This window comes from Pocillopora damicornis, chromosome 14 (genome assembly GCF_964200805.1).
Source record: "Pocillopora damicornis chromosome 14, jaPocDami1.2, whole genome shotgun sequence".
Taxonomy (NCBI): Eukaryota; Metazoa; Cnidaria; class Anthozoa; order Scleractinia; family Pocilloporidae; genus Pocillopora; species Pocillopora damicornis.
Window position 1 is genome coordinate 13,586,272 of NC_142683.1, and position 27,497 is coordinate 13,613,768.

Sequence of the window (27,497 nt, forward strand, 5' to 3'; positions counted from 1 at the left end):
AACACTTTGCGGGGGACTTTGGTCAGACTGCTTTGAGCAGTTTACAATTTTTTTTGAAGGAGGTTTAGCAGATGCCACCAATTTCAGAATCTATGGCAGACCACAAGAGCGGGAACTACGTCCCCTACTTTTTGCAAGTCTTCTGGGATCTTTAATGTCCCCTACTACCCAGTACCGAGAAGATACAAGAGACGGGGCCAACGGCTTTTCGTCCTCATCCGAGAAGACTAGACTGTCTAACCGCTTGCAGATGTCATAGCAAAGGCAGCCTGGGTTTTGAACCCCGACCTCCCGCACAGTAGTCCCGCACTCATCCACATGAGCTAACCAAGCGGTGGTTTAGCGGTCTTCTTTTGCAAAAAAGAAAATTCAGCTTTGTCGGAGGGGATAAGTCTTAAATTATCACCACTAATTGAAGTTATTACCAGCGCCTTCGTTTGGAAGCCTGGAATATCAACTCCGCCCACGCTCCTTTAAATCGTGATGATGGCGGCCTACTAAATATACCTGACGCCTATTTACACCTCGTCAGAAAAAAGGGCAGCTAATTAGTGAGCATATAGGAGGACTTCTTGTTGCAGCGATTAGATAACTCCCTCATGAAGACACTAAACAATAGGTCTATGAACTGTAACTTCTCGGTTACATTAATTAAATCTTTAAACCAAAGTAGCATCAAACCATGTCTAATTTTTCATATTTAACTTAGTCAGGGGCAGCGGGGGCCGGCGGTTTGGCTTTGTTTTTGCGTCTTTTGGACAGATGAAGCTGACAAATGCAATCACGATTTCAAAACCCTGAAAGATGAACAAACGTTTCAGGTTCTACAAGACCAAGAAGAAAACATTAGGCACCCTTAGTGTTTCCAGTTTGATCAAAGACCTGTCGGCAATAATTATTTACAAAATTTCGGAGATCAGTACAATATAACAAAAATTTTTTCTAGACAATTTCGCCAGATTTTGTTTCGTTATACGATCAACAGTAAGCCAAGAAAATTTGCCTTTGAAATTCGATTTTTATTTTCAATTTCCCTGGTAAAAAGTGATCTATAATTTGTTTTTTTTAGAGAGAAATCAAAGTGGTAAGCAAAATAACGTTTTGGTGAATATAGGTGTAGCAATTACTCACGGCAGCTGTCTTTTAGCTCACTGCACAAGGTTTTATAAATCAAAAGAGTCACTGAACCATAACGCACCCAAACTTCAAATACTTATGCATACCTCATATAAACCAAGTGCGAAGTATGTACTGTAAGTTGCGGATCGAGTTTTTCCACCCGGTTTTATGACCTGATTGTAAAGCGTGTCAAACTGTTTAATTGCATTTTTGCTAATATGCTTTGGTTCAGTCTCTCCAGGAACTATTTTTACGGTAAATTAAAATCAGTTGTGCCAATGCAGATCAGAATTTTGACAATTTTCGCAAAATTTAGTACCATTTTGTTCACTCGATTGGGTTTGAACTTTTTCAGAGTTAGCGTCAGTGTTAATTACAGGTTAACGCACTCAGCGAGTGAATTATCGGAATTTACCTGCACAAGTTCACTAATAATGAACGAGAATAAATGACTGTAAATATATGAAAATCATATACGTGCACCGCGGTTGAAGAAACTAATATAGAAGCGATCTTCGCAGCTATGAATACAACTGAACTAGTAGTGAAAATAAGGCCTGGAAAAAATTCAGGCCCGTACGGGATTTGAACCCATGACCTCTGCGATACCGATACATGGCCTGAATTTTTTTTCAGGCCTTATTTTCACTAGTAGTTCAATAGCATTCATTACTTCGAGGATCGCATCTATATTCGAATGAACGAGCAATTTAAATACCCCACGAGGCATTACCGAGTGCGGTATCGAAAATTTCCAGTTCACTGTTTGAGAACGAGCATAGGGAAATCCCGATAACTAACGAGCAATGAGTGCGTTAACATTATTATTATTTAAGTCGAATACACTACACAAAGAAACTTAGCATCGAAACCTCTATATGCTCGGTAAACCAGACAAACTGTCTAAACTGTTGACAACACGCAAAAACACCTCAACTAGCTTGAATGAAACATTTAAAACTCGCAACCTTTCCTTTCAGAACAAATATTCCCCCTGCAGTTGCCTTCTTGGTGTTTTTAGGAATTGTAAAATCAATAATAGAATCAATGTCTATATCTGACAAATTTGTCAAACTTTGAGTCAGCCGAAGCCATGGTGTAATGACAGTGGTGTGTCAGTAAGCCTCAGTGGGACTGCCCAGGGGTGTACGGAAAACCAGCAGATTTTGATGTCACCCTGCTCTTCAGATTACTGAGGAAGATTTGCAGCGTCACCCATCCTGTCACAGGCTGGAATACTCTACCGTTAGGTGTTTACAGATCACAGTTTGGAAGCAGATTAAGCAAGAATCAAGTATTATCAGTACTTCAAGGTCGTTGAGTTAAATGATTTTCTCCAGTACGTAACAGCTTGGGATCATTCCCATCTTTCTAGATCTGATCAGGAAATGTTTCTTCTAGAATTTTACCTTCTTCAGTGTAATATACTTGAATTATTTTCATTGGACTTTTCATCCTTGCAGTTCCTTTCTCTGAAATGACGTCCTCCGACCTCTTAACCTGCGAAAAATACCCTCTAAACTGTCATTTTGAAAGCTTCATTCCCTGCGTCAACCTCTTCAGGGATTTCATCTTTCGAACAGGAATCATCTGGAATGTTAATCGTTGAAATCTGCAGGCATTCAATGGAGATTTCGTTCAAACAACCTTCATTTTCATAGATAGCTTCTTCAATAATTTCCTCAGCCTCGACGTGATTGTCTTCAAAATTTTCGTCATCTCTAAATTATCATCAGCTGGGGAGATCCTTAATTCCATGACCTCGTCAGCCATATCATCATTTAAATTGTCAACAACGTTCTCTGGGGCATCTCTCTCTGTACCAATCTCTTCTAAAATTTCCTCTCTTTCAGAGGCAACCTCTGGTGTTTCTGTCTTTGTAGTGACTTCCGCTCCGATGATTACGTCGGGAAGATCATCCATAAAATCACCCTCAAAAGGGATATCGCCTTCTCTAGTAGAATGCTCTGAACAGTTGTCCTCCACAATGATCTCTTCCGGAATATCTTCCTCTAAATGGTTATCATCTCTATTGGTGACCTCTGAACTCACTAATTTACTACGCTCAAACACACGCACAAACAGAAACACTAATAACACTAATAATTCAGTTGGAATGTATGAAAGGTTGCGTTACGTCTTTGACAACTACATTTGCGTGGATTAAAAGTAACGCAATTGATAAGCAAACTGAACCTTTATCTAGCGTTCCTGGTACGATGTTCTGGAGCTTTTCACAGGATGTCGATTCTTGGCCAATTCCCATACTTCTGCCTCTTTTCATGTGAAATGGACCATGATCTGAAAGGAAATAGGAATTCAATAAAGGGGTAAGTTCCTAAATAAACTGTGATGATGCGTCGGTGGGAGAGTATAACAGGGTGATTTAGTAATCAACGGAGTTGATAAGGTAAATTGGCCACCGTTAGGAGGTCAAAAGCCGTCGTTTCGAGTGTTACCTCTTACCTAATCCTTGCGAAAAAATTCTCATGCAGTTATGTAATTCTCCTCCTGAGTAGTTGTCGTTAGTTTCAGTCCAGTCAGGTCAAACTCCTTCACAACTTGCTCTGTCACAAGATATTTCTGAGCCATGCCCTTCAGAAGACCTGAGTAATATTCATTCCATAGGCAGTGTAAAATCTCCTGTGAAGTACACCGTCGTGTTAGTACCAAACTTTTAGACTGAAGTTCCAAGACCAACACCTGACGCACGCCTGTTAATGATTGGGGCTTTTTGGAAAGGTTCCTGTTTTTATTGCAAAAAGATATTTACGACATATTTGATAGCTGGATAGCTAGAGATTTTATAAAACATTAAAGATAACAAGAAACGCTATTAAGACATGATGCTTTCCCTAGCGTGAAAACAAAGATGCTACCGATGTATATAACTTTAAAAACTTTTGATGATGGCAATTTACATTATCAACTCAGTTTATAAAACTAAATAATCTTGTAATAACCCCCCTCCCCTCCCTCCCCCCAAACACACGCACAAAAACGCAGTACCCTTGGCATGCGCTGTTTAAGGGAGGATTCTGGCTGAAATTTTGAGTTAAATTACGAACTCAGTCATTTTTTTTCTACTCGTTATCAGACAGGAAAATTTTCTTCAGCTTTCAGGTATCAACGCTTTTAATATCAGAAATAATTACCAAAAAAATGGTGAAAAAAATTCAATCTTTATGACGTGAACAAATTTGTCGATCTGTTTCCATAGAAACCGTTTCAAATAAATGCACGTCAAATCCAAGACGTTTGGAGGGTTTTTTAGAGTCCGATGATTTGTTTGTCCCTACAGTTCATTCCAAAATTTATCTTTTCAATGTTTCCAAAGCGTAAAGAGGCCTGGCTGCTAAGTAGAGAATGTTGTTTATGTTGATTCCAAATGACTCTAACTCATAATCGTAACAACGCTATGCCAAAAGGAGGAAAAATCGGACAAAACAGTCCTTTCTAAAAAGAATTGTGAAAAAAAACAAACAAAAAGGAAATCAAAATTCAACGAGTGCAAGCATTAGAAATTTCCCGCGGAACAAGCGAGAAATGCTGCTGCTGAAATCACGTTGACACGATGTTGTGAGTGAACAGATTCCACGCCCGCTGCTTTGAGAAAAATTGCCGTTGAATGCACAGAAAGCTCTTCCAATGAAGCATAGATCCAAAAGGTAAAATTCCAGAAGGATACCTTCTTGTGTCCATAGACAGTCTCGTAGAATTTGCAAGGAGAATTCATTCTAATTCACCATGTTCTTCCGGTGAGACAATTATTTTTTATTTCGTAATTCACTTAGTATTCATTATAAAACGTGCTTCTTTATTTCTTTTTAAATGGCTTCGTACATTTTTGAAGCAGAGAACTGTCATTTATTTGTTATTTGACTATAGCTGAACAATAACTCAAAGTAATTGTCTGTTTTGCCTCTTTTGTCATGGCTAGTTGCTGCAATTAATAACACTTTTTCCCTTACAGTTAAAATTCGAATGCAGATTGATTGTGAGGCCATCACAGACCCTCATTCACAACTAGAGACACCAGGGACAGTGGTTGTAGCCAGTCAGGGTACCCAAGCTTGTGGTGATGAGCTGGTAGTTACTGGAACATCAGAAGGAATGCCTAAAGGCACACAAGATACCCAGGCAGGAAGCCTCAAGATGGTAGTTACTGGAGCTAAGCATAAGGCAGTGGAGCTTGCTGCATCTGCTGGTCTACCACTCATGGGAAGAACAGAAAGCATCGAAGAAGCAGGTGTTAAAACTTATGTTGTACCCAACACACAAGGAGTTCTGGATTTCATCGCACACAAGTACTTTCAGACAGTTGACACAACCAAACGTGAGGAACAAACTGAATTTCTAGAGTATTTAACAGATGTGCACAAGGTTCTTGTCCTGGATGCCCAGTCAGGAAGTTTGATAGTAACAGTCCTGTGTACTTCACTAGAGATACTGGATTCCCTGTGGTATGACTATTGCACAGGTCACCTGAATGACATGGCACAGATATATCTTGTGACAAAGGACATACTGAAGGAGTTTGACTTGACTGAGCTGAGACTGACAACAACTATTCAGCTGGAGGAGTACAAGGCTGCATGAAACTTTTTTCTGCAGGGTTCAGGTGAGCACATACAAAGTGTTTTGGAGAGCTGTCTTTAACTGAATAAACAGGGCATTGTCTAATCATCAATGCTTTAAAACACATTAGCAGAGGTTTGCAAGTTATGTCTTTTTTTATGCCCCCTCAACATGTTAACAAATTTGTTGTTTCACCAAATTTAGACAGGTATCGTTCAAGAAATTTAATGATCATTTAAAGGAAACTGATCAACTCCTTTATCTTGGCCAGCCCAAAGAAGTAGATATATTATCAAGCCAATAGTTTAACAGAATCAACAAATGTCTTTGAATAGCCAGCTGAGAAATGTATCAATTTGCAGAAAATGCAGATCTCTGCAAAAAGGGTAATTTATGTGACTGCAGAGCACTCAATTGAAGTTTGCTCGACTGGCATTGGGGAATTTGAACCAGAAGTGTCAAGACTAATTTCCAGTAGAATACAAGTGTGATATTATTTAATATGGAGGTGTTAGGGGTTAGTGCACTTTCACTAAAAAATGGCTTAGAAGGAAAAAGTCTTCAAGTTCTCAGTTTTCAAGATTGGTCAATTTGTTGAAAGTCAATTGGCTGCTATTTGTAATTATTTTGCTTTTTACATAAAAATTGGGTGGGGCATATGAACACATATTTTACCCAAGGGGATAGAAATTTTAGGAAACCATTCTCCAAAAAGTTAAATTCCCAGGGGTTTACTTCAAATTGAGTGACACTTAGTTTTTGTCATTATTATTATCACTTCTATTGTCACCCACATTATTAGCATTATCATAACTATTAATCTCATCTTTTTTATCATTATTCTTATCATTTATATAATAACTGTGTTTGTCAATAAGAAATATTGCCTCTAGTTTTTATGATTGCAATATTTGGATCTCATTGACATATTAACTATCTAAATGTAATTAAAGCAGTAGACTCTTTAACACTTATAATTATGCCGACTCTCTCTCATTGGCAGGGAGTCTCACAGACAGAACGAGAAATGTCTGTCATATGGATCATCAAATCTTCCTGACAAATGAGGATTTTGGTCAGTTCCTCGCAGAAACATAAGATCTGAACACCAAATTCCCCATATCCAATGTTGTTATGGTTATCTTAGGGCTCTTATCTTAATTTTCTTGATTGCGCTTAGATTATTTCAAAGGAGGGACAACCCTTTCTTCTAAATGATGACCACAACAGAAACTGAGTCTAATTGATTGAGCTTTCAAGCAAAAAGAGTATCTCATAAATTAACTGAGAGGGGTTTTTCCTTTAAGGGCACAGAGGGAGACAATGGCTGCTTATATTTATACACAAATTAACTACATGTACAACCAAAGACTTTGACACAAATTATGTTTAATTTTTTTCTTTGCAGCTACAGCTGATGTTTATAGTAATGAGGGTAATGAGGCCTTCAAGAAAGGAGATTTCATCAATGCTATTCATTTTTACACCAGAGGAATTAAAGTGAACTGCAATGAGAAAGAACTGGAGGCCAAACTGTACAACAACAGGGCTATTGCACATTTTAAACTTGGTAAGATGATGAGAGCTAAAAAATATGCAATTTTTCCCTTTTGAAACTTAAAGGGCTGTCAGTAGTAGTTTCTGAAAAAGGTGATGATTTTGAATGTATATGCCCAGAAAGAAATTCTCTAGAAAAATATATGCCTTTTATTGGCCTCTCAAACATACAAAGAAGTAACCTCTTACACCAGATATCAATCAGCATCACATGTTTTTCTAAAATTAATGTAAGGGTGGTGGATTTGCTATATGTACAGCTAATCAGAGATATGTATTTAAAAAACAGGAAATCACCAGGATTCACTTAGGGATGCAGAAGCAGCCATTGAGCTAAATCCAACTTACCTCAAGGCAATTGTGAGAGGTTAGATATAATTGCTGTGCTATTAATAGTAATAATAACAACAAGAACTGAACACTTTAAGGTTAAATAAAGTTAAATCTTGTATCAATCGACTTCAATTAGGAGTGCGAGACTGCTGTGCCATGACTTTCCATTATAATGAGAATATTATTTTGAGTTGGATAAAGAACCCAGTGTTGAGTTAAAGGCAAAATTTCGGCATGAATATTTTAGTTTCCTTTTGTTCGATGGGTTAGGTAGTGGTATCAGGTATGTTTAGTCACTATCTAGCTGTTTTGAAAAGAAGTAATGGTTTAACTGAACTCAAAACTGTAAGGAAACTTTCCTCATTCATGAAGTATAACTCAACTTTAAAGGCTATAATACATGTAATAAGAATGTAACTAGAGACAGCATGAGTAAATCTTATTGTTGGTGAACTTTTAAACTGTAGCTTAAGTCTCTTGTATTTTGATTGAAGTTGAAATTAAACCCAGTTCTAAAAAAGTTAACCAAAAAATGTACCATTATCAAATTATAAAAAGTGATTTTCATTTTTTTGTTTACCCATGGCATGTCTTGTTATATCTATATATCTCAGTGATTTTGTGGGAATTGTTAGTCTCAACTCAAATGTCCTCAGAAGTTTCAATTATCAGAAACTAATCTAACTGAAACCTAATAGGGCCTGTTTATTCTTTCCATTTAGTTGCTTTGTCTTTTCTGGACTGTAAAAAGTTAGCTTTCAATGATTTCTGGTTCTTTTCTTGGAATTAAGCTATAGTAATTATATCTCCATTGTGTTGTTTCCTGCAGGAGCCCTTGCCTGTGTTGAACTGAAGAGATTTGAACAAGCAATCACTTGGTGTGATAAGGGATTAGCTGTATCCTTTGAAGAAATGCTTTATTTTTAACCGTCGGTATAATGAAAATATTCCATAATTCGAGGTTTTATGGAAGAAAGTGCAAATAAGGGTATTAATCACGATGGGAACTTGTCAGCTAGCAAAATCTTGAAGAGTTTCAAGGAATCAGTGCGATAACTTTCAAGTTTTGCGCCAAAATTGTAATTCAGTCTCGTTACATGATACTACTTGGGATAAAATTACAAACGTTCTTTATTCTTACCGCCCAAATTTGCAATTGTGTTTTATTAGAACAGTCAAAGGCGATCTAACCCTGGATTTACAGAGATGCAATCGACCTCAGAAAACGAGAAAAAGAAATAAATATCATCAAAAGTATACAAAGTTTGCCTGTATTACTTCTGAGATTGCCCCAATTAGTATTTGGTATTGTATCAGCCGTTAAATTATTGCTTCTGAACACTCGCGTGACTCGCGTGTCAAAATGGCGGACACTAAGTTGAATTACGTGACTGCGAGTTTTCAAAATTCCCACCTCTTAAACAGTTTTAATTTGTCTTTTTTCCAAATAAATAGGAACCTGTGGGATTACTTTCGTTGATAGCGGTTGGAACCAGGTAAAGGCTAAGATGTTCTCGGGCGAAAACCATGATAGTGGAAGCAGCTTCGCAGAGACAAAACTTGATTCTTTTTTTTGGCAGCCATTCCAAGTGGGAAAACAATAAAAAACGTCTCAAATATTCATAGCGATAACTGCATTTTGATTTGCCTTGTGTTTAGTGGTGGGAATTTGCTCAAGAAAGCAACCGACGAATTTGGCGCCTAAATTAACTGTTTTTGGCTGTTGAGAGTATCATATTACGCTGCCACAATTCAGTCCGAGAGAGATGGTAGTGATACACATTTCTGCCAAGTATGAGAAAAATCCCTTGCAAAATAGCTAAGTTATTCTAAATTTTGTGAAAATATGGGTTAAAGACAGGGTGACCCAGGCCTTAATTAACCTGAGATGGTGAGATTTTTAGCAGTGGCAGGCAATTCTTGTTCAACCATAAGATCGTTAATCGTATTTTTGACGATGCTTTGGTTAATTAAAGTGAGATCTTTGTCGACTTTTGCATAAAAGGAGGTGTCAGAAAGTTGCCGCAAAGCTTCTTTTTGGTAGAGGTAGGCCCGCCAAACAACAGCTTCTCCGCCTTTGTCGGCCGCTTTAATAACTATGTCTGCGTTTTTTCAGACTTTTTTGTGCCGATCACTCTTCCGGAGAAAGATTGGAAAATTTGGTGTTACGATTGAATTTAAGTTTGTTGATATCGTGGCGACATTTTTGGTTGAAAAAATTTAAGGATGCGAAATGACATTCTAGGGGAGACCATTTAGACTGTTTCTTTTAGGAAAACTGTTTTAAACTTTGTTCTTTTAAAATGTTTCTTTTGGGAAAACTTGATAAACCTCAGTTGGACGTTTTGCTTTTAAATGAAACATCTCTGAGGCCGAACGTGCCGGATACTCTCTTTGAGGTGCTTAGTTATTCTATCTACAGTAGAGACAGGCTAAACAAATCTGGCGGCGGTGTCATAGCTTAGATAAGCGATAACCTGAATGTTATATACGTGGAACTGATCTGGAAAATCAAGAAGTGGAAGTCATTTGGCTCGAAGTGGAAACGATCTTTATTGATTGGTAGTATATACCGCCAACCCTCGTACACCAAAGCTGATGATTTATCTCGGGAGGCAAATTTGGAACGTGTGTACTTGCTGAATAAGGAGACGATATTTTTAGGCGATGTGAATATTGACGGAAGAAATAATAATGAATTTCACGCAGCTAGTTAATGAGGTGACTCGTCTTGTTAAGGGTACTTGTTTGGATCACATCTATTCAAATCGTCCTCAGCAAATATTGATTATATCACGTACCTATTTTTGCTGTACGCAGATATAACAACGAGCGCGGATCTTGTTGCATGCAGAAAAATCAGAATATTAGATATCGTGACATGAAGCAATTCGACGAGAACCGATTCAAAGAAGCACTGAGTCAGGCCCCTTAGGATACAATATTCGTATTTGATGAGATTGATGATATGCTGGACTCTTGGGAGTTTTTAATAGTATATCGCCCCTGGCCTGAAAAGCATGTAAAGCGCACTGTTCAAGCTCCTTGGATGACTAGCTCTGTCTTGAATCAGCTACACCTGAGAGATAATTGCCTAAAAACTACAAGGCGTTCCAATAATGCTGATGATTGGTCTCATTACAGAGCGGCAAGAAATAAAGCAGTTGCGATGATTAGGAGCGCAAAAAGAAAATTTTTTTGCAATGCCTTCGAGGAAAATAAAAGCAATTCAAGAGGAATGTGGAAGACAATAAGAACACTGACTGGCTCAGGAAAGAACAGGCGCGATAGTAACGGTATTAATATCGGGGAAGCTGTTATAGAAGACAAAAAGCTCATGGCGCAACGTTTTAGCGCTCATTTTTTCAGTATAGCAGATAGGTTAAGAACTACATTATCGCAAGTTCCATCAGACCCTCAAAGCTGCAAGACTTTGTCAAATCGAGTAAAAGTCCTGATACATCTTATGTTATTCCATTCATCACTAGTGCGCAGGTGCTTACTATGTTACAAAAGTTAAGTCCGCGCAAAGCTGCTGGTGTTGATAAAATAAGCTCTCAGCTGTTGCGTATAGCGGCACCTGTTGTTGCGAGATTAATTAACTTTCCCTTTTCCAGTGGATCATTTTCAAAACGTTGGAAAACAGCTAAAGTTTCTCCTCTGTATAAGAATGGTGACTCATGGGACATTCAGAACTTTCGACCAACATCTGCGCTACCTGTCTTTTCTAAAGTTATCGAGAGACATATGCATGACTCTTTATACAATTATCTAACTGAAGACAATTTGATTTATCCTCGCCACTCTGGTTTTCGAAAGAATCATATTACAGACACTGCTCTCATACAGATAATTAACAAATTGCTTTTAAATTTAGATAAGAATAGACTTAGTGGCATGGTGCTGGTAGACTACTGTAAAGCCTTTGAAGTGGTAGATCATGGTCTTCTTCTAGATAGGCTGAAAGTGTATGGTGTTGCTGGCGAAACAATGAAGTGGTTCCAGTCTTATTTGGCGGACAGACACCAGCTTGTCTATTTGGGTGGTTGCTTCTCAGATATGGCGCTTATGAAACACGGGGTTCCTCAGGGCAGTATACCCAGCCCCTTGTTTTTCACAGTTTTTAATAATGACCTGCCGCTTCATGTCAGCTCCTCTGAAAGCGATCTTTATGCTGACGATACTACAATCACATCGTCAGCAGATTGTAATGTGATATTTTATCTTTAAAATAGATTGGTAGATTCTGTAGTATCTGTATTCTTTGGTTTTTTTACCTTGTATTTTTTTATAGCTTAGTATACTCATTTATTGTTTTATTATTTATTTATTTCTTATTTAGAGGGCCACAAGTTTATTAGCTCCGGCTACTTCGCGCTAACTCCTAACTCAGTTAAAGAGAGCGGGAGTTCCGAAACAAAATCTAGCACTGTTCTACGTATCGTGCGTGAGATCTGTTATTGATTATGCAGCACCTGTCTTTTTAACGGTCTCCCCTAGTACTTAAAGAAAGAGCTGATACGGCTCGAGAAAAGAGCAATATCAGTAATAACCTCAGGAAAGTGCAACTCGGCAATAGAGGTGGGGTTAACACCCATTTTGGAGCATTATTATGTACTATGTAGCAGGCTTTTTGATAATATTGTCAGTGATCCAAACCATAAATTGAAGGCGCTCCTTCCACCAGACCATGACAACTCACGCTATGACCCTAAGAAGACAGCGCCTTTTTAATATGCCAAAGCTTTGCACGAACACAACAAGTAATACTTTTATATAAGCGATGTCGAAACAGTCCGGGCTGTAGTTTTATCCCACTTATATTCATGCTTTATATTTTAACATATTTCAAAATGAATATGTTATATAGAATTTTTTAATGTTATCTTAAAAATCAGTTTTCGATTTATTTTCTTGGATTCATTTGTAATTTTCAAGTATTGTAAAGTTTTTGTAATTAATTGCGTAATTCAGCCTTTGGCTGCGATGTAATTTTAATAAACTATCTATCTATCTATCTATCTATCTATCTATCTAAACCTCATGAAATAAAGTCTTTACTTACTTACTTACCTACTTACTTACTTACTTACTTACTTACTTACTTACTTACTTGCTTACTTAGTTTCGAATCCGAAGTGTTTCGAAAGTATCTTTGTTCGAGGTGTTAGAATAATCCTCTTCATAACCAGAAATCGTATGCAGTCAGTGGATTGAACGACCGGGGCGTGAATTTCGGTATTCAATATGGCGGACGGACGAAGGAAAAATCGTTCGAAGGGCTATTACCGCAGCTTAAATGCTCTTGGTTCTGCAGATTTCATGGAGAGTAGATCGAAAAGAAGGAAAAGCCCTTACTTTCAAGTTAAAAGAGTGTTGAGTTGCAGATGAAATAAAGGAAAGGTAAATATGACGCTTGTTTGAAATGAGTAGCATATGTAAAATTTCAACCGTACACCAAGAATTGCTGTGCGTATTTTGTCTTTAAAATGAGAAATGAGTACCTAATTCGTTGGAAGGAGTACAGCTCCCTTAACGACACCTGGGAAGTCAAAGAGAACCTCAATGAAACCGCTTTAAGGTACATCTTCTTTTAGCATTTTTCCACTCAGTCATAAAGGTGATTTTTATTTCATTACCAAAGTTAAACTTAGGATTTTCCTTTTTAAATGCTGAAATCTGCTGCAAAAGAGGCAGATTTCAGTGATTGTTTGATGAGATAAGACCTTGGAAGACCTTTCTCAATCATGTTTAGTTCATGGTAGAACTCATCACTGACACAAAATTTATCAACCAAGCACAGGATTTGTTCAACTCTTGACATGTCAGTATCACTTATGTCAGTGTCACCAGTTAAACAACCCTCTGTTTTTTCTGTATTTAGTGTTGAATAAATTTCATGGGTTTTCACAGTTTCTTCTTCTGTAACTTTAAGTGAGTCAAGCTCAAGGCCAAATGCTTTTGAGAACCACATTGCTCTGTCAGCTCTGGTCAAGAAAATCTTCAATGTACGTTGCTTGTTCTTAGTCTCAAGAATAGTTTTTCCTTTTTAAGCAAATCCCTTCCTTTTTCAAAGCATTTTATGTACTCTCCAAGATGGCTGTTAGCGTTTTTAAGATTAGCTATTTCATTGGCCATGCTGTTGAATGTATTCCTCATTTCCTCAAAAAGAACCTTTTTTTTCTGCTTCAAGGTTTGATTTGGCTGCTCTGCATTCCTGCAAATCATTCTTGAGAGATTCTATTTCTTCTTCAATACCTTGGTGTGGAGTTGATTGGTCTTCAAATATATGAAATTTAAATTTTTCCCAGTTGTGCTTCCCTTTATTTAAGTGATATTGTGATAAAACATTTGCTGCTCTTTTCTCAAACTGATGATGTATATATGAGGCGTACAGAAATGTCATCCTTGATTGCAAAAGCATGAGCTGGTGCTGACATGTCAATCAAGTCAAGGTAGAAGAGCTTTCTTTTCTCATCATTAAAGTAAAAATCGAGCTTGTGGCTTTTGCTGGAACACAAAAAGCCCTGAAGGCCTCTGTAGCCCCAGTAAAACTTGATATTACCAGGTTGGTTTGCATTTTCTGTTAAAGAAATTTTCAATAATTAATTTATGCGTTAAATTATGTATAGATGCAATAAATAAATAAAGCTATACGTAAGAAGTGATAAAGCATGCTGTATGAGAGACCTGAAAGGAGGGTTGGGGGGATGAGGGAAGGCAAAATCCCATTTCCCGATCCAAATTTAAAAAAAAAAATGGCCCAAACTTAACAATTAATTCCCATTCCCAGAGAGTAGTATCCCCTTTTTCCTAGTGAAAAGGAGGCAAATCCAAGGTCTCCTTTTACCCGTTCATAGCCTTCTATAAGAAAGCACTCACCTCCTTCATCATCTGTTCTGGCATTGTCTTGTTATTGTTCATCTTCTGGAAACTTCTCTTGCTCTTTTACAAGGTAATACCATTCTTTTATTTATAGTCTAAAGAGATGGTTAAGGCTACATTTGCTGCCTCTAAGTAATCCCTAACATATTTCAATGATGTCTCCACTAAAAAAAAATTTCCAAGGTTAAAAGGAAGTTCTGGGGGTATATCAGACATGGAATTTAATATTAGCCATAGTTTCCTTCAAAATTCCCGCTTTTTTCGATTTTAGCCGATTCTTTTGTACAGCGGCTTTTTTAAGTACTTCAAAAATTGTTATTAATATCTGTTAAACAAAATGGCGGGCGAAGGGAAAAGAAAACTAACCGCTCGAAGGAGCATTTTTGCCTGAGCAATGGTTTCATTTCCTCGCATCTCGCATTTCTGGAAAATGCCACTTTACAAATTGAAAAGGCACCGTGTTAAGGGATGTTTTTGGAGCGAGAAAACGTTTGCTTTGCGATTTAAACTTCTTATCTTTTGGATATGATGATGGGGAACCGAATCGGTGCAACCGTTTCCTCGTAGCAGACTAAAGAAACCATGAAGGTGAGCCCTATTTTAAGGGATAAGAGAAAGAGGAAAGTGTGGCTATTATATGAGGTTGTTGGAATTGAAATACGGTTCGAACTTGGCTCTATCTATTTTGATGATGGGGAACGTTAAGTTTCTAGCAATAATGGCACAAAATGCAAAACATTTTTATTTCCCCTTATCTCCTTTATACTTTGCAGTCATATTTAATCAACATTTCCGCGCCTAGCGCATGCTCGCGGCCATTTTGGCAGCCACCTTGTATGGGTTTCTGGTTATGGCCTGGCTAATAAAGGAAAGGGCGTGGCGCCATACACATTGACCGTGTTTGTTTGATCGCTGAGCACGGTTACGCGACAGCTTAAGATTAATCATGGTATATAATTAACTGCCCTAATACTTCTACACCCTAAAATCAGTATGCCTATTCTCCATATTGTTCCCTGTACATTTCTTAAGGTGTTGACCGGGTGAACTTGTTTCTTTTACTCTCGTGAGGGTTAGGACACTAGGATAAATAAATAAACCACAAATCACAATCTGCCATTTAGTTATTTCGGAAAGGTTGGTGTGTCCTGTAATTCTCTTAAGGGCCGATTTTCTGATTGGCTGATTTGTACCACTTGATACTGGGTTGTGACGAAACGACATCCTAGACGTCATGTGGTGGAATAGTCGTGGTGTAAATTCAACGCACCATTGTCATTACAGCATGGCTTCGGTTGACTCAAAGTTTTACGATCTGTCAGATACAGACATTGATTCTCTTATTGATTATACAATTTTTAAAAACACCAAGAAGGTAACTGTTAGGGGAATATCTGTTTTGAAATGTAATGTTGCGAATTTTAAATTTTTCATTCAAGCCAGTTGAGGTGTTTTTGCGTGTTGTCAACAGTTTAGACATTTTGTCTGGTTTACCTAGTATGTAGTGGTTTTAATACAGTGTCTCTTTGTGCAGTGTATTCAATCTGAATAATAAAATTGTTAAAGCACTCATTGCTCGTGAATTGTCGGGATTTACCTGTACTAGTTCACAAACAACGAACTCGAAATTTTCGTGCGGCATTGAAATTTCTCGTTTATTCAAATATAGAAGCGACCCTCGCAATTATGAATACTACTGAACTACTAATGAAAATAAGGCCTGAAAAATATTCAGGTCAGGTATCGGTATCGCAGAGGTCATGGGTTCAAATCCAATACGGGCCTGAATTTTTTGCAGCCCTTATTTTCACTACCAGTTCAGTAGTATTCATAACTGCGAGGATCGTTTCTATATTAGTTTCTTCAACCGCAGTGCACATATATCATTTTCATATATTTACAGTCATTTATATTCGTGCATTATTAGTGAACTTGTGCAGGTAAATTCGGAGTATTCACTCGCTTAGTGCGTTAACATGTATTTAACAGTGACGCTGCCTCAGAAAAAGTTAAAACCCAATCGAGTGAACCTTTTAGCTTTGACAATAATTCAAACCTAAGGTTGTGCTATTTTACCTCTCATTTAATAACGGTTATGTTCTTATTTTAGGTGAGTATCAAGGTATGGTGGCCTGTTGTGATCTGGTATCCATTCTAAAGCTCAAACCGAGACAGGCTGTTCGCAGTCACTTCAAGCGTTTTCATTTGCGACTTCCAAGACAACAAATTGGTGCAACTTGATAGAGATACTTATTTTCGCCGGAACATAATCAGTTTCGTGCAAATACAACGCGGGCGTATTTCGTGGGACTTTGATACGCAATTTGGCCAAAAATGTGTGTTGAATGGTACTAAATTTTGCGAAAATTGTCAAAATTCTGATCTGCGTTGGCGCAAATGATTTTAATTTTCCGTTAAAATAGTTCCTAGAGAATCTGAACCAAAGCATATTATAGCAAAAATACAATTAAACAGTTTGACACACTTTACGCTCAGGCCATAAAACCGGGTGGAAAAACTCGATCCGCAACTTACAGTACATACCTCACACTTGGTTTATATGACTTGTGTATTCGAAGTTTGGGTGCGTGATGGTTAAGTGATTCTTTCTGATCTTCAGAACCCTGTGCGCTGAGCTAAAAAACAGCTGCCGTGAGTAATTATTACACCTATATTCACGGAAACGTTACCTTGCTTACCACTTTGATTTCTCTCAAAAAGAAACAACTTATAGATCACTTTTTACCAGGAAAATTTAAAAAAAATCGAATTCCAAAGACACAGTTTAAGAAAGTAGACGAATTTTCTTGGTGTACTATTGATGGTATAACCAAACAAAATCTGGTGAAACTGTCTAGGAAATATTTTGGTTATATTGTGTTCGTCCCCAAAATTTGTAAATAATTATTGTCGACAGGTCTTTGATCAAACCAGAAACACCAAGGGTGCTAAACGTTTTATTCCTGGTCTTGTCACCGTTTGCAAAGTGACCGAAAATTGAAGGCGAACAATCCTCTTGGCCCAAGTACATTAGGATAGTGCACCTGGTCTTCCGTGAGAGCTGTAACAGACGGCAACCGGTTTCTTCTAGAGGAGAGAGGTGATCGATCACTGGCGCTGCTTTATATATATATTAAAGATGTTCCATAGCCAGTAGGTGACGAAACGGAGACGTTACCTTCGAAAAACATATCTATGACTTTCTGCGTTCGTCTTGAAACGTCTCTATCCCAAAAGTCGCGCAAACTTGTCTTAAAACCTCGTCGTAGATCGGTGTTTTCTAAAAAGTTGACTATGAAAGCATTTCGTTTACTATCTTGTTCGTTAGTATGAAAATACATTACCAACTCTAGCCAATCAGAATTGACGAAATAATCAGAAAGAGGGGTTAACCAATAAAAAGTCATTATACATTTTCTTGCAAAAGAGTGACGTCACGGAACACGATTAGTAGGCACAGGACGAAATCACATGTTTCCGTATTTCTGAAACGTGGCGGAAACATGCAATTCCATGTTTCCGTTATGTTTAACATGCACAAAAAGTAGTCCGGTTCCGTTATATACGCAGCAACGGAAACGCGAGAAAACGTCACGAAACCGGTAACGGAAACACAGGTTATCCGTCGTGTTTCCAGAACGGTTTAACATGTTTCTGCCACGTTTCCGTTTACGGATTCTTGCAATTTCGTCCTGTGAGGGAACTTAAGCACGAGAGGTTTTCAGGGCGACGCCGTGGTCAAATCTGCGAAGGCCTGAGTCTCACGTCGTCGTTCTCGCGCCAAATTTTCATTTGTTAAGCACTAGTGCTGTGAGACGCAGCATCCTTTATCCTCAGATCTTACTAGAGTTCTTTAAACTACATCACTTAATGTCAGTTATGGCAAGTTTTAAAGAGTTCTGTCAGACTCTTCTTCTCTACTACGATGTTGATCTTATTTCTGACGAGGATTCTATAATATTGTACCAGCGGTTTTCTTCCCCAAAAGTTAAATCACTCACGTTTTTCGCAACGCTAACTCCACTTGACTCACGTCATCGCTGGCAGGACGACGTTGCTTACCCAGGGTATGTCATGCACAATAGATCTCGCCCCAGTCTCAACCGTTCATCGACGGCAGCGTCGCGCGCGTTGAAAAGTCCCCGTGCTTAAGCTCCCTGGTGTCAGGTTTGCGCAGACGTTCGCTCGCCTCCGTTTCATCTCCAGGGTACGGCTACACTAAGGCTGCCATTGCTGTAACAAAATGCTGTTGATAGCAGGTGCCGTTGTATGCAGATTGGGTGGTCTTAATGCAAAAAGACAGCAGATGAATTATATCCTCCACAGGCAAAGAAGCAAACGGAACTACGTTTGACGGCCTCTTCGAGCTTTTTCAACGTCAAGTGTTACCAATCTGTCGTGTGCAATGTAGTTCCTCTAGGGGATTCTTTCTTACGTGGCTTTTCATATGACTACATAACTAATTTACAATTAACTGAAGAAACTAAATTGAGTGATTTGACGGAAAATACACACTGTTTCAGGCTTTTTAATGAACAAGACAATGAATGCTATACGAAGCTAAACCCGCCAGTGCAATATGAATTATTTTTGGGCCATTCTACAGCCTTGTTTATCTGTCGTCAAATTACAAACCAAAAGGCTCTTAAGTTTTCAAATTTGAATAGAGTGCTTTACATCTACAAAAATTAGAAAAATTACTGATTTATCGATGGAGTGAGCTTTCTAAGGCACTCTGAGATAAGAAGTTGTTAGAATGTGTTTTCTCGCATTTTTTAAAATTACTTGACTACGTTGCACTCTATTTAACAATCGGTTCATACTTCAACGTGCACTATCGAGTTATGAAGCACGTAGGAAGTTTGGAGAGCACGAAAGAAGCGTAAGAGTTGCCCGAGGCAATAGCCGAGGGCAACTCTAGCTTCTTGCGCGGTTCTGCTAGCTATGTTATAATATAAAAGAGATGTTGCTCTTTGCAATAATGAGCCAATACATTTTTTAATAAGATGAGCTGTCGATCTTTGTAACAACAGCTGTCGCACTGTGTAAGGAACTTGATATTGATATGGACAGACGCCAATGAAAGCCGTCATTGCTAACGATAATGATAATAGTATTAGCATCAACAATAATAAAACTGTTGGCAATAATACTAGCAAAAGCGCGATAAAACAAGACGAAAGGAAGTCATCTAGAGGTCAGTAATGTTCTCGTGGGAGACAGATGTTATACCGCACTTGCAGGGTTTAAGCTTTAATGATCGGCAGCTTCACTGTACTATTTAAACAGTTGATACACTCAGTCGGCCATGAATTTTTAATACTCACGTATATTCAAATTTCTTTTAGAAATTGAATTTTCATTTGTCAGCATCAAGTCTTAATTTTTCCTCCTAAATTTCCCACATGCAGATGCAATGTATTTTCAAAGGGAAAAAGGCAAAAAAAATAGTTAGGAGGGATTAACACTAAAAGAAAATGCTAAATAATCGATTTGATAAACACAACGCAATACCAACTTAGGAAAATTAATTTTACAGTTTATTTGTTTATACAAAATTATTTAGTACCGCACATTAAAATAGGCTTTGGGAATTCTCAGCGAGACCTCTTCTATTCCTTTTAGCAAGAAATCTTGAAAGCGTTTTGGGTATAAACGAAAGGCAAAAACTTGCTCGTCTCGCGATTTTAAGCCCAGATGCCGTAACCTCACTAATTTTCAACATTTTCTGATGTCCCCGATCGATTCAATTTTTTTCTTCAAATGTGGATTCTTGGTGCTGCTGAGCCAGCTTAAATGTAGCTTATTTCTGCACGTAGAAGCCAGAATTGTCTGACAAAAGTTACTTTTTTCTAATTTAATCAGTGGTGGTGCATAACATATCTCTTGCCGTCTTCACAGCTGCAACCCGAAGCTGGCGGATACGCCAGCAAAACAGAATTGGATTTAGGGACGAGTTCATAAACACAACGGTAGTCGAGATGGTCCATTCCGTTTTCCATGTGGAATAAGAAATTCCAAAAAGAAAGAGAAAAATATACAAGGGAAAGTAAAATACAATCATGAAGATATAAAAAACGAACGTGTCCAAAGCGCTTTGTTTTAATCGCATTTTTTCTGTGCGATTCTGAATGATATGGCTTCTTGTAGCTTGTTCTTGAGAGCGGATCTGCAATCGGTGGCGTCGGACGATTTGATAAATCTTAATGTAACAAAGCGTAGATATTGCAAGAGAAACACCGGTGAGTATCGCGGAAAGTAGGTGAAATACAACCTTATCCCATAACCAAAGTCCCGAATAGATCACGATAATCAACCACGCCGCTACTATAAAATAGATCACTCGGGAGTTAGTCACAAGAGTTGCATATCGCAAGTGATACTGCAGTGCAATAAAACGATCCATGCTAATGGCTGTTATGGTTGCGAGAGAAATACCACACAAGGCGAATCCTATCATTGCAGAAACAGCGTTCAGAACATGGTTCTTCATAATGAGCTCATCTGCAATAAACAACGGCTGAGCGATAAGACCTACCAGAAGATCTGTAGCAGCAAGACTACCGAGCATGATCATTGACGGAGAACGAATCGACGGATTCCTTATAATGGCGGCAAGAACCAACGCGTTGCCTAGAATTGATACAAGTATCAATGGCGCATTCAAGGCACAGTTCACAACGACGAAAACTTTTATGTGAAAGTTTTGGCTTTCTGATCCGTGGTTTGAGAAGTTAGTGTTATTTTCCATCCTCAAGTCATCTGCCTTTGCACAAATGTTATTTCAAAATTGACACAGCAAACCTGCTAAGTTGGAAGCGTTCGCGTGCATTCACAATGAGGACGTACACGGATACATTAATACTTGCAGTGTCAATGAGATCGATTACGTTTTAATTTCTTTAGGTCAACTTACATATGGTTAACAATTGGTTAACTTCGAGGTAAACAGATGTCCCTTGTAATTTAATTTCAACTAAATCAATTTTCGGTGTATTGTAAAAAAAGGACAATTTTTGGACCTCTAGTTAATACTTTAGTATGGAATGATCTGAAGCGGTAGTTCTCTTCATTGTCAATGACTGGCTGCTTCCTATATATAAGTATCTATTTATCTGTTTACAGAACATTATTCACAGGGAACATTATTCACAGAGAACATTAAAAATTGGCTTTGGGAATTTTTGCATCACCCATTCATTTCCTTTTCGCGAGCAATTTTCATTGCACTATGATAAGTATAAATATATGGTAAATGTCGCGCGATCAGTTTTCCATATTGGATCGCACTCGAGGCTGAAGATTTTAGATTACAAACTGCCATCTTTATCTAATCTACGCTGTTTTCTGAACTTGAGTCCGTCACTTGCTCTTATGTTTTTACACCCAAACAGGACGAAATCCCACGTTTCCGCATTTCTTAAATGTGACGGAAACATAGAGCTTCATGTTTCCGCTACACTTACGTTTCGCGGACACGTGTTATATTAAGTCCTAGCGATTCTATCAAGTTTCCGTCATGATTCCGGAACGGAAATGTCAAGTCATGTTTCCGTTATATTAAAGTCAGGATGTTTCCACGTTGTTCGTTTCCGTTACGTTTCTGCCAACAGCTTTTTAACACCCTTTTTGAATCTTTAAAATAAATACAAACCGATCATGGTTTTGTGCAGGGTTTTTAACTATTTTGACGAAATTGAAACGTTAGGAAACTGCACTTATTCATTAATGAAATGATAAATATAGAATTTCAGAACAACTATCGCGAGAAAGTTTGTATACGAATTAGTAACTCCGGCTGCTGATACGACTTGCAAAGTAATAAAATTAATATTATAACGCAGCAGGAAATCGCCACTTAACTCCTCTTCATTTCTTGCGTAAAAGACAAATTCCGTGTTCCATAAGCATGCGTTAACGCAGAGACTGCGCAAAGACTCTATAATCGATATTAAAGGCGTAAACGTGATCGGTCGTAACGCTTGCGCGCCTGCGTGAGTTACAAAGAAGATAAAGGTGTTTAGAAGGCGCCTTCTCGATAATTTACATTGAAATATTTGGTCATGAACTACGCACAGTGTGGAGAAGAGCAAAATTAAAGAATAAAATTTGGCACTCTGGTCATAACAGACATATCGCGTTGCTTAAAAGGACACGAAAACAAGTTTAAATAGGTTACAGTGTTTATAGTTACAAAACGACACGCATACACTCTAAAACAATTCTTGCAGTTTCTCCCGAGATTTGGTTCACGGAACCCGATGAGTTAGCCCTCCTTTCTGCAAATTTGTTTCCGTCATTAATGATGCTACGCTCTTATGGACCACAACGATTTTGAGCGACAAACTCGACATTTTCCCGCGACCATCAAAATCAATTTAACAAACCCAGCCTGATGAATTGCGTAATGTGATTGTGCAAACTTCTCTCTTTGTCATACGATCTGTTTCGCGGGTTCTACAAGTTGGAACCAAAATTAGTTAATGTACCGAATTATAATCGAAAGTTATTGAAATGGACTGATGAATTTTACATTTTAATGACAATTTCATCTTTTAAAATGTTTACTTAATTCATGGAAAGCAAAGATTGGAGTGGCTCTGGGTATTTCAGCCCTGATTTGGAAAAAATAAAACAGTTATTGGTATGTTCTAAACATCAGAACACCTAAGAGGACACTGGAAATGTAGTAAAAGTATTTTTTAGCATCCAGAGCAAAAAGAAGAATGTGAGGCAGTGGAAAGAGACTGAGTTTTCAACGCCATTTGTCGTAAAAGCTGCCATCAGCTTGTTATTGAACTCACTAAAATTTACCTGGAAGGCATTAACTTTCTTTTGTCGCGAAACTCGTGGATTTTTAAACTTTGAAATGATGTATGATGAATCCTGAAACTGGAGTTTGAGTCTATTAGCAAACTATGCCAGCTTGTCTCATGAGCACATCAAGCGTTGACCAGATTTGACAGTTTTGAAATTTTAAGCGGATGCAAAAATCGAGACAAAAAATTCGTCATGACACAATTTGTCCTTTAATTTTGTCAAGAGAATTCTGGCTTTTTCTTCTATTGCAGACAGCCCAGATAGGCACTTACGAATCCATTTTTGGTTAAATAATAGCCCTCACTCTCGAGAAATTGCAACTATATTACCCATGTGATCCGACTACAACTTTAATTCCGAAAACTTTGAAAATATCTCCAGTCAGTCTGGCTTTCTTTCATTGCCTTACATTTTCCCTTGTGCTGTGGCTGTTAACAAGTACTTTCACCGCATTTCCAATGTTTCTTAAAGTGTTCGGATGTTTAGAACATACCAATAACTGTTATATTTTTTTCCATAACGTGGTCAAAATGACCGGAACGAAACAAAATTAACTCGTCATCGAGGAGTTCGCTGGATAGCTGGTAGTACTTCAAATGACTCGTTACGTCGTCCCGGGTGATTTGGACCCCCAACAGAACTGAGTGAAAACATCATCCTTAACGTTCTCATATAAATTGATAATACTTTACGTTTACATTTTCCCAAGTGTTGGGACAACATGGTACAGTGCGAGTTTGTTATTTCAGATCCCTCAACAGTAAATAATCGTTAAAATTCGGAAATAAGATTGAGATCGATGAGATCTCCACTTTTGTTAAGACGTAGACATTAATGTTGATTTGCATCTGAAAATAAGCTGGGAGTTCCAATAGTTCAGAATAAAAACATTTTTTCTGATCATAAGCTTTACGAACGACTTGTAGTAGGAGTTGTTACTTCGTTCTTGTTCAGAAACTGTGTAATGTTATTTAATTAGAAAATCAGACTGAGTTATTTTTGTGACTGGACACAATAGTCTCCACTATTGTTATGACGTTTCGTATCAATGCTGATTCGCATTATTTATTGTTACAATTTCAATCGTTCGAATGCAGTGGTTTATTCGCATCTAGTTCTTGCGTATACTGTACGACTCGCCATAATAAATGCGGCAGGATTGGAACGAAATGGCTGTTTTTCTTTACCTTTATTGAGGAATGTTGTGTTGTGATTAAAAAGAACATCGACAAAAAGCTTGCAAATAGAATTAGTTACCAAATATGATACAAACGATGCTTAAAAGGAAAGTTTGGTAGGGCCGGGGATCCAAATCTGCGAAGGGGGGATCCATATCCGCTAGCGGATTTGGACCCCCCCCCCCCCGTCCAAAATGTGACACCGCTGTGACACCGGCATTCCAGGAGAGAAATCAGGGCTGAAATACTCAAGCCACTCCAATTTTTGCTTTCCATGAATCAAGTAAACCTTTTTAAAAGTTAAAATTTATAACAATTTTTAATAACTTTCGATTCTAATTCGTTACGCTAACTAATTTTGGTTTCAATTTGTAGAACCCGCGAAACAGGCCATGTGGCAAGGGGAAAAACTTGCACAATCACGTCACGCATTATATCAAGCCGGGTATGTCCAGTTGATTTTGATATTCGCAGGGAAATGTCGAGTTTGTCGCTCAAAATCATTGTGGTCCATAAGAGCGTAACATCACCAACATGATTAAAGATGGAAACAAATCTGCGGAAAGGAGGGCTGGAACATTGGGGTCCGTGAATTAAATCTCGGGAGAAACTGCACGAATTATTTCAAATTGTATGTGCGTTGTTTGTAAATCTAAACACTGTAACCTATTTTAACTTGTTTTTGTGTCCTTTTAAGCAACGCGATATGTCTGCTATGACCAGAGTGCCAAATGTTATTCTTTAATTTTGATCTTCTCCACACTGTGCGTAGTTCATGACCAAATATTTCAATGTAAATTATCGAGAAGGCGCCTTCTGATCACCTTTATCTTCTTTGTAAGTCACGCAGGCGCGCAAGCGTTACGACTGATCACGTTTATGCAACGTTTTAGGACAACTCGGCGTCTAATCTCCATTCAATTGCTAAGAAAACCTGAAATCCTCAACCTAGAAGATAAACGAACGAAGTTTGAACGGTCAAAAGGAGACCTTGTGTCCTTTTAAGCAACGCGATATGTCTGCTATGACCAGAGTTCCAAATTTTGTTCTTTAATTTTGATCTTCTCCACACTGTGCGTAGTTCATGACCAAATATTTCAACGTAAATTATCGAGAAGGCGCCTTCCGATCACCTTTTGTCTACTTTGTAAGTCACGCAGGCGCGCAAGCGTTACGACCGATCACGTTTACGCAACGTTTTAGGACAACTCGGCATCTTATTTCCATTCAAACTTAAAATACTCAACCTAGAAGATAAACGAACGAAGTTTGAAGGGTCAAAAGGAGATTTTGGTCAATTTTCAGAATCATGCAAATGATCTTTGACACCAGCGCAATTGAGCAATCATGTGGATTTCAGTTGTTTTTAGGAGTGGATGGAAGCTAGAGGTAGACCCGCGGTTTGAGGACATCCGTGACCTCATAGGTATATAGAATATGCACGGATATGCTTTTTCAGCCCGATTATCGCCTGCATTTTGAGAATTCTTTCCTACAAAGTAGTGAATATTTGATATGCAAGTTAAGGCCGTCGAAGAGAAGGGTCTCCTCTGATCACGCTGGTATGAAAAATATTTCAGCTGAAGTTTCCAGATTTTGTTTGCGAACTAACTGAATACATCTTGTAACTTGTAGTAAGATAGAATTCCGTTAGATTCATTGTTATAGTCGCTGGGCGCTGGACAAAATCTTTGAAACTTACCCCTTCGATGGCTGTCCACAGGGGTGGTCTGGCCAAGAATCATGTCTGACTTGTGGCGACACAAAAAAAGAGAATTAGAGAACAACTAAGCCATTTTTGAAACATGTGCCCTAAACCCTTCTCATGGGCAGAAAATAAAAGAAAACTTTTTTCCGACGGGAAGTCGAGAGGACCGCTTTTAGCGAGAGCAGCACTCAATAATATTATTATTTTCTCTTGGTAACAACTATGCGCGTGTTTTAAATTGCTTAATAAGATCCTCCGCTGATGTTCAACTGCTAAAATATTAATATCAATGTGGTTTTCTTCTCGAGCTTGAGCCAACTGATTTTCGTGTCTTTTGTTTATTTCAAGCATTAGACTAGCCTCATAATCGAGCTTTTCCTTAAAAATCATGTTACTGAAATAGCAGTTATGGCAGCTTTAGCAATGATTTGACTTCTCAGTAGTGCTCTGACAAGATTCTCTCCTATCCCAATCATTTATTCCCTTTAGAAACTTTCTCAATGACTGCCTTGTCTGGAAAACTCGACAGTGCTCTCTGATGGAGGAAAGAAAAAGGGCACAGGAGCCTCCCATGAAAGCTTTCTGATCTTTCGTGGTTTTGGGCCACTCACTGGTTCTACAGCTTCGTCTTCGCAGCTTTCCTCCGACGACATATAATGTAACGCGTCTAGGGAAGACAGAATTTCTCGTGCCCTTTTCTTGTCTCCATCAGTTTGCTTTTCGCGCATGTGGCCGGACTAACTAAAAAGAAACGTCGCCCAAGTGCACGTGTCAACCGGACTGAGGATGAATCACCACGCCCTCACCCAACTACCGGCCCTCGTTGGGCTGTCCGCAGGGACTAATTCAATACATTTTCAGAACATTTGACATTTCATACATACCAGCTGTAAGTTTTTCTTGATGTTCATTTGTTAAGTAAGGAATTTCAGGCATGTTATGTTCAAATGACGAGGACGACAAGCGAATATATACGTACTTTTTAAACAATAAAATTTATTGTCACCGGTCGATCGATTGAAGAAAAGAATAATAATAAAATTAATTGAATGGAGCTGTGAAGAAAATATAGCTCTTGCATTTGTGTGATTGTACATAGAGAAGCATAGATTTCGCAAACCGACGGTAAAAGTCTTGTATGGGTTGTATAAAACCGCACGATCACAACATATTTACCTGTACTGTAATGAAAAAGGATCAAGAATAACGAGTGCAGAAAGAGTTCGATATATAGAGGAAACGAAAAAAAAAAGTATTTCTGGAAAAAAATCTAGTGTTTCCGTCCCCTCTAGATCTGAATTCGTCAGCAGAATGAAACA

At 38.2% G+C, this 27,497-nt stretch overlaps 2 protein-coding genes, 1 long non-coding RNA gene and 1 pseudogene across 4 annotated transcripts; 3 read left to right on the forward strand and 1 right to left on the reverse strand.

Moving 5' to 3' along the window:
• The first annotated feature begins 5,103 nt into the window (after positions 1-5,103).
• On the forward strand, positions 5,104-5,778 carry LOC149034571 (uncharacterized; annotated as a pseudogene).
• LOC149034572 (hsp70/Hsp90 co-chaperone CNS1 homolog) lies at positions 5,600-8,850 on the forward strand. Of its 2 annotated transcripts, none has more exons than XM_089194673.1 (5): positions 5,600-5,740; positions 6,701-6,772; positions 7,106-7,267; positions 7,544-7,621; positions 8,417-8,850. In XM_089194673.1, the coding sequence occupies exons 2-5, from the start codon at positions 6,736-6,738 to the stop codon at positions 8,512-8,514; spliced, it is 375 nt and encodes a 124-aa protein (XP_089050799.1). In that variant the 5' UTR covers positions 5,600-5,740; positions 6,701-6,735; the 3' UTR covers positions 8,515-8,850. The 2 variants fall into 2 exon arrangements, with proteins under 2 accessions (XP_089050799.1, XP_089050798.1); XM_089194672.1 differs by having other exon boundaries at positions 7,544-7,620; positions 8,413-8,850.
• A 4,206-nt stretch (positions 8,851-13,056) lies between these two features.
• On the forward strand, positions 13,057-14,248 carry LOC113665344 (uncharacterized). Its single transcript, XR_016183174.1, has 2 exons — positions 13,057-13,168; positions 13,781-14,248. It is a non-coding gene; the product is annotated as an uncharacterized LOC113665344 (long non-coding RNA).
• A 5,768-nt stretch (positions 14,249-20,016) lies between these two features.
• LOC113665341 (melanocyte-stimulating hormone receptor) lies at positions 20,017-21,592 on the reverse strand. The gene has a single exon (XM_027181019.2). The coding sequence runs from the start codon at positions 21,221-21,223 to the stop codon at positions 20,330-20,332; it is 894 nt and encodes a 297-aa protein (XP_027036820.2). The 5' UTR covers positions 21,224-21,592; the 3' UTR covers positions 20,017-20,329.
• Positions 21,593-27,497: the final 5,905 nt, after the last annotated feature.

Coding starts and splice junctions, on each gene's coding strand:
- LOC113665341 (XM_027181019.2), bottom strand. CDS start 21,223: ATGGAAAATAACACTAACTTCTCAAACCACGGATCAGAAAGCCAAAAC.
- LOC149034572 (XM_089194672.1), top strand. CDS start 6,736: ATGGATCATCAAATCTTCCTGACAAATGAGGATTTTG. Junction 6,773..7,105: donor CCTGACAAATGAGGATTTTG/GTCAGTTCCTCG, acceptor TTTTCTTTGCAG/CTACAGCTGATGTTTATAGT. Junction 7,268..7,543: donor TATTGCACATTTTAAACTTG/GTAAGATGATGA, acceptor TTTAAAAAACAG/GAAATCACCAGGATTCACTT.